At 43.0% G+C, this 7228-nt stretch overlaps 1 protein-coding gene across 2 annotated transcripts in view; it reads left to right on the top strand.

Annotated features, from left to right (window-relative positions):
* The window catches only part of LOC102472465 (myocardial zonula adherens protein), a 163462-nt gene that overhangs the window by 60264 nt on the left and 95970 nt on the right, over positions 1 to 7228 (top strand). For both annotated transcript variants that reach the window (XM_006141784.3, XM_006141783.3), the window contains exons 5-7: positions 2104 to 2217; positions 5473 to 5625; positions 6206 to 6331. In XM_006141784.3, coding sequence (XP_006141846.1) covers positions 2104 to 2217; positions 5473 to 5625; positions 6206 to 6331 — 393 coding nt within the window. The remainder of the gene's footprint in view (positions 1 to 2103; positions 2218 to 5472; positions 5626 to 6205; positions 6332 to 7228) is intronic.

Here is a 7228-nt window from a genome sequence, read left to right as displayed (position 1 = left end):
TTTTTTAATGGCTGAATAGTATTCCATAGAGTATATGTGCCACAGTTTTTTAATCCATTCATCTGTTTGTGGGCATTTGGGTTGGTTCCATGTCTTAGCAATTGTGAATAGTGCTGCAATAAACATCGATATGTAAGCACTTTTCCAATGAAGAATTCTTCTGTCCTTTGGGTAGATACCAAGGAGTGGGATTGCTGGATCATATGGTAGTTCTATTTGTATATTTTTGAGGAATCTCCAAATTGTTCTCCACAGTGGCTGGACCAATTTATATTCCCACCAATAGTATAAGAGAGTTCCCCTTTCACCATACCCCGCCCCCCAGCACTAACCATTTTTTTTTTTAATCTTAGTCATTCTGACTGGGGTTAAGGAGAGGTTAATGTAAAACTATTGCTATTCATATAAAACAAGAGGAGAAAATAAACACACCAAGTTTGTTTGATGTATATATAAAAAGTTACTAAAAGTATAATCTGGAAAGTAATTAACAGCAGTTCCTAGCTGAGGGCCAACGGTAGGCAGGGGAATAACTGAGCAGATGGGATGAAGGACCAGAGTGAAAAGGGACTTATTTCGGTGTGTACCTTTTAAACTTTTGAAATCTTTGCACCAGGGTGAGCAGGTGATTGGAGTGCTGGACTCCCACATGGCCAAGTCTGGTTCAAGTCTCAGACCCAGCGGCTTGCTTTCTCATTTCCTCCACCTCCCGCCCAGCACCCCCTCTCATGAGTGCACATGCCCTGTAGCAAATAAAAAAAAAAAAAATAAATAAAAGGAAATAAAATGATTCTTAAAAAAATCTTTGCGCCATGTGACTATACTACCTACTTAAATTTAAAGAAAAATAACCATCCTTTAGTTTAACCATGCTGGTGGAAATTTGAATACTTATTATTAGTCGTCTCAAAGATAAAAGTCCACATTTTTCATAAGAATATATGCAGAAGGAAGAGCAGTTACAACAGCCATTTATTATTCCGTTTCTGGCTGAGCTGTGAGATTATTAGCTTCAGGAAGACTGACTGCCTTACTGAAGGTGTGGAAACAGATAAATGGATTTGCCTTGCCCATTCTCTCTGGCGTGTAGGAAGAGATTTGTGAAATCCTCGCCTACTGTGGACATTCATTCTCCCACCCACTGACAGACACTAATGACTATCATCAAAGCTGAAGGATTAGATTTGCAATAGACATAAAGTCTCTGCCCCTTGCTTAAAGCTCTGCCCCTTGCTTTCCACCCTGGTCTCCTACACACCCTCATTTCTTCAGGCTAGAACTGTCCTAGGTATCCAGTCTATCTGCCTACTGTCCTTTCTTCTCCAGGCCATTCTGCATACTGCAGCTGGCTGAGATTGCTAAACTGCTGTGATGTAAACATGCCCCTCGAGGACAGCATGCTGTGTTTTTTGACTCTCTGTCACCCCCTGAGTGCACCTTTAGCTGTGCCATGCTGCTTCCTGTAGTTCCCACAGGCCACACGGTGGTCCACCCCTGAGCCTTCCTAAGAGCCCCTATTCCTAGTTTGCTGCCTCCCTCTTCGTATACAGTCCTTGTTAAGGTCTAGCTCAGGACTAACCTCTGCTGAAACGTTCTTGAATACATTAACCACCCCCAACCCCCGACAAAAACAGCAGCAACAGCAGCAGCAACAAAACAACTCATAAGAATTGGGTCAGCCCAAAGTATACTACTCGCGAGTACTTTCGATTCTTCGGTGCTGAGCAGAAAGAGCAAGATGGCAGAGAGAGCTATTCCAAATTGATTCTAGTTCTAGCTGTGGCACTTTTGAACTGTTTGATTGTGAGCAAAGCATTTAATCTCCGATTCTATTTCTTCTCTCTAAATGCTAATGTTCTTCCAGTGTTGTTACAAGAACTAAGTGAAGCTCTGTGGGTGAGATGTGTAAATACTATCCAAAAGAAAAGTATCCTTCTTGTCTTTCTACTCACTGGGTCATGCAGAAGTCGGCTTTTAATGTAAAGCTTTATTTTAAATATTGTTGAAGTAGATGTGACTACTATCAGAAGTTCCAGCCTACCTGAAGTTTCATGGGTAAGTATGGACTGGATTTTGTGTGACTGTCTTCCTTGATCTGCCCAGGTTTCTCATGCTCAGCAGGACTACCTAGAGAACCACATCCAAACCCAGTCATCAGCCCTGGATAGCTTTAATGCAATGAACTCTTCTTTGGCAACGGACTCCATTGGCCTGCAGGTATTCATTGGCTCACTGTTAGATGGCTTCCTTCTGCGACAGGGCAACCAGCTTGGCCAGGGTGGGCTGTGCACCTCTGTGGAAAAGTAAGTTACAGAATAGGGATTGTTTGTTCTCTTGATAAATTTGATTTTCTGAGAGACAACCATTCAGATGCTTCTAATTCTTACTCTGCCCATTGGGTGTCCATTTTAGCATACAAATTAACTTGAAAACAGTCACAATAACACATTAGATTTCCTTGAAATATCTACCCTTGACCTTTGTTTCCAAATATGTAAATAATACTTTCTGCCCCTCCTCTAATTGAATGTGGCTCTTATCTTCTCACTCATCTCTTAAAAGTTCCATGAATGATTTTCAATCCTCTCTGGTCTTATATAAATAATTTATTAAATAAACAAACAAAATTTTATGTTGGGATTGTTCACTTCCCCTAGAACCTAGCCTTCTCTAATAACAGCTGATATGGCGGTAATGATAACAAAGGTAGGCAGCTGTCCAGCCCTGGGTCTGGGTGGCCTTGTGTTTGGGTTTGTCTGGGATGCCCATTCCTGGTGGGGCCTCTGGGTCCCGCCCTTTTCCTGCCTCTCTTTAGTGCATGCCAGTTTTCCCCTGGCCTCAGGCCAAGCCCCATTTTGGATCTAGTTTACTCAGTAGCCTTTGTTCTCCCTTCCTCCTGCCATCTGGGACTCTCTTCCTTCTCTTCTTGAGTGTCCTCCCTCTGTCATCCAACCAGGAAGGACTCTACCTTGCCTGAGTTCAGATTTGGTTGGTATCTATACTCTGTCTCTCTCTTTTTTCTTCTTAGAAAAAAAAAAAGATTTAAAGTTGTAAATGACTTCTTCCTAGAAAGAAAACTTGCAGATATTTTTTTCTTTCTTTCTTTCTTTTTTGGAGAGGTTTTTGCTATAGGACGCGTGTGCTCGCCAGACAGAGAGAGACAGAGAGACAGAAAGAGAGGAATCACCCCTCATGGGGGATGGCCACGCTGCAATCCCTTCTCCTCCATTCTCCTCTTGGGATCTTGGGCACGCACGCACGCGTGCCTGGTGTGAGTTTAAGCGACCGGATCCGAGACGTGAACCGCGGTCGAGTACGTGGGAGTCCAGTGACGTAGACATTACGCTAGCTGCTGGTCTCCTGCAGATATTTTTTGGAAAAATTCTTCTGATTTGCCATCTGGCAGTTAGAACAGGGTCAGCTCTAATGTAGGCACCCAGTAGATCCATAGTTTCTTAGTCCTGGGCACCCAGAAGAGCCTTGTAACTAAAAGATTAAAGCCTTGGAGAAAGGAGAGAGAGAGAGAGAACACCATCTCACAGCCAGGATACCATGGAGTTGCTGAATTTGAAGGTCATTGGCTTCTTATTTATGCAGGATCTAGTTCTTCCATTGTCCCTACTTTCTACTTTCATTATTATTGACAGGAAGACTAGACCCTTGGTTTGATTTCATAGAATCTCAGGCTCAAAAGAACTGTTGAGAAGATTTCCAACCCCTTTATTTTATGGATAAAGAAATCGAGGCTGATAGAGAAATGACATGAATAAGGGGATAGGCTAATTGCAGAGTCTGAATTATAACAGACTCTGGATTATAACAAATTATAATTATGTAATCTGATCTCTTGGTCCAGATTGTAGTTTGCTTGCTTGATTTCTCTCTCTCTTTCTTCCTTCCTTTCTTTTCTCCTTCCTTCCTTCTTTCTTTCTTTATCTCTCTCTACCTCCCTCTCTTTTCTTTTCTTTCTTTCATGAGAAAGAGAGACAGAGAGAGAAAGACAGGTACCCCGATAGGATCTTCATGCTATGACCTACTGAGGGCGGCAGCTGGAATCACAGACACTTGCACACCTCCACCCAGTCTGTACAGGGAGGCTCTGGAGCATGAACCCAGGACCTCCCCACATGGGGAGGTTGCATCATTGCTGTACCACCATCTGGCCTAGGATTGTATACTTTTGCAAAAATAGAAGAGTAGTACTCCTGAAGTCAGTGGGGCTTGGAGGAATAGGCAGCTGGGCTAGGTGGTTTCTAAAGCTCCATGAATCTCAAATGTTCTGCAATTCCATGATTCCAGATGGTTTCATTATTTCATTTAATATCTTATTACCTGCATTGAAAATTATTTTTCCTAATCCAAGTAGGTTTAGGAGTGAGAGGCTTATTGTTGTCTAAAGTGGAAGTAGATGAGTTGGGGAAGTTTCAGAAACTGATCATGTAACCAAGAGGACAAAAGTATTAGAAGTTATGTCGAACACCCAACTTTCTAAATCTTCTGATTTAAAGTTGTAAATGACTTGAGACAGTTGTGGAAGTGTCCATAGCCCAGTGTCCATAAGCCCCAGTAGGAATTCTGGGGCTTATGGAAGCCATTGTTCTCTAAGGAGAATGAACTGACTAGAAACTGAAGCAGTAAACAGCGACACTATCAGTTTGAAAATTCTTGCTTCAGTGGGTGGCTTGCAGTAATAATCAACAGGTTTTTGACTCTTGTCAGGCACTCATGTAGGTCACTTTACTCCATTATTTGGTACTTCTTTTTCCCCACCCATCTCTGCCTAAAGGAGGAGGGTGAAGCCTTTAAAGGCAATGGAGTAACCTCAGCCATGTTGTCACCATCATGGCAAGTAGCCTGGAAGTGCAGAATTGACACTGTTTTAAGGAAAATGGGGGAATATCTTTGTTCTATAAAATTCATATTTTGTTTTTGCATTTATTTCATCATAAGAATTTGGATACTATAGAAAAAAAGGAAGAAAGTAAATATCCATAATTCTATCACATAGTGAGACCTGTTCACTGGATTTCCTGCTAGTCTTTTTCTTTCTTATGCATAAACACATTTTCAAACAGATGCCTATACATATTTTTCAAAATGGGGTTGTCCTATTCTTACTGTTTTCCAATATGTTTTTTTCATGTGAAATGATGTACTATGAATACTTTTTCTTGAAAAGACTCCATTTTTAATCCATCTCCATCCACTCTAAACAGCGGAAAGTAGAATTGGCAACAGTTGTGGGATGTCGTGGAGGAGGTTTGCTGGCCCACTTGACCACGGTGTGGTAGGCCCCTTGACCACTGTGGGAGGCCCTTGGTTCCTTAGACACCAGGATCCCAGGTTGGCAACTGCTGTGGCCTGTTGTTACCTCAGTGGTCAATGACAGAGGGACATCCCAGTGTATGACTCTTGTTTTTTTTTTTTTTTCAAGTCACTAACTCTGATTTTATTTTATTTTCATCCAAACAGAAAACCCTTGTGGATGTTACTTTGGAAAATAGCAACATTAAGGATCAAATCAGAAATCTGCAGCAGACGTATGAAGCATCCATGGACAAGCTGCGGGAAAAGCAGAAGCAGTTAGAGGCAGCTCAGGTTGAAAACCAGCTGCTGAAAATGAAGGTGAAGTGTCAGAGCCTAGATTTCCCACGAACCTTCCTCTTTTCTCCTTCACTTCTGTCTCCTCCCATCTCCAGCTCTCCCAACACCTCTTCTCCATTCTCTTTCATCCCCTGCCACCTATACTCACCTGCCCTCAACTCCACCGGCCTTTTATCATCTCTTCTGCTGGGCCTGCTCAGGCCCCTGGAGGTACCCAGCTTAGTGTTAACAAACCTGGGGTGGATATTTCCAAAGGCAACGTGTAGGAAAGCACGAAGGATGAGCCCAGATTCCTTACATGAGCTTAACGGAAGTCTTGCCTAGAGACCGGCCTGGCCAGTGCAGACAATGGGGTCACATAGAGAGGGAGGTTTCCACCACTTGAAAAAGTCCCTCCTGTGGAGCACTTTTGTCCTCATAATACCACACAGTTTAGTAAAGTGCCATTTTTATGTTTTGGTTTCTCCACTCAGTCCTTCTCCTCCTTCTATCCCTGCTCTGTTGGTTCCACGCTTCTCTCTACTGCAGACCCTGCTGGATGGGTTCGCCCCTGTGTGTTCACAGAGGCAAAGCTGCAGTTCTGAAGGGAATCTCTTTGTAGGTGGAATCGTCCCAAGAAGCCAATGCTGAGGTGATGAGAGAGATGACCAGGAAGCTGTACAGCCAGTATGAGGAGAAGCTGCAGGAGGAGCAGCGGCGGCACAGCGCCGAGAAGGAGGCGCTCCTGGTGTGTGTCTTCTCGCTCCAGCACACAAGAGTCTTGTGGGTGAGGTGTAAATGGTAGGGTTTCCCCTTAGAAGTGAGGATGCGGACAAGGATGAGGAATCAGGGAATCTGTTTGTTTGATCCTTTCCCTTCTTCCCTCGCACTTTTATTCATTTTCCTCCCTGCTCTGGATGGTCCTCAATCCCTAAGTGTACACTTTTCTCCAGCTAATCTGACCATTTGCCAGCATCTACATAGATCTTCAGCTTGCCTTGTGCTGTGCTTACTCTATTTGCTGAAATGTCCTCCTTCCCTCCCCTCGATCCTACTTACGCTCCCTAAAAGCCTTGAAAATGCTACTGTCTCTTTGCATGAAGGTGCTCCCATGCCCCAGGACACAGCTAGAAATAGCCTGCCCTGGGGAAGCCTGTTCTATCCCTCTGCTCCTGGCCGTGGAATTCAGTTTTCCCTGCCATTACAGTCGAGCTGAATGTCTCAGCTCTTGGCTTCTCTAGGAGAATATAGGTCTCTTCAAGGCAGGGACTCCCACATTTGGAAAATCTGTGTCCTTAGGAGTTTAAGAAATGAATGTGCCAAATGGCTGGCTGGGTTTTCTTTTTAAGGTGAGTTGGTATATTGCAATATAGGAATTCTGCATCCAATTCCATATCTGTCCCTAGTTCCCTTTACATTTTTGGCTAAAGCCACAACACTCTCAGGATCTATTAGGTATTAGTTAGACAGTCTCAGATTCTTTTTTACATGTTCGGGAAGTAAGGATTCAAGGGGAAAAAGTAAGAAAAAGTAATGAGGCCCATTAAAAAGCCACCAGGTATTTCTTTTTTTAAAAAATTATTTATTTAATTTTATGTATTCATTCATTTATTTTAATTTGACCAGAGAGAGATACACACACACA

The sequence above is a fragment of the Tupaia chinensis genome, unplaced genomic scaffold (genome assembly GCF_000334495.1).
Source record: "Tupaia chinensis unplaced genomic scaffold, TupChi_1.0 Scaffold000063_1, whole genome shotgun sequence".
In the NCBI taxonomy this organism is placed as follows: Eukaryota; Metazoa; Chordata; class Mammalia; order Scandentia; family Tupaiidae; genus Tupaia; species Tupaia belangeri.
This window is presented reverse-complemented; position numbering and strand designations above follow the sequence as displayed.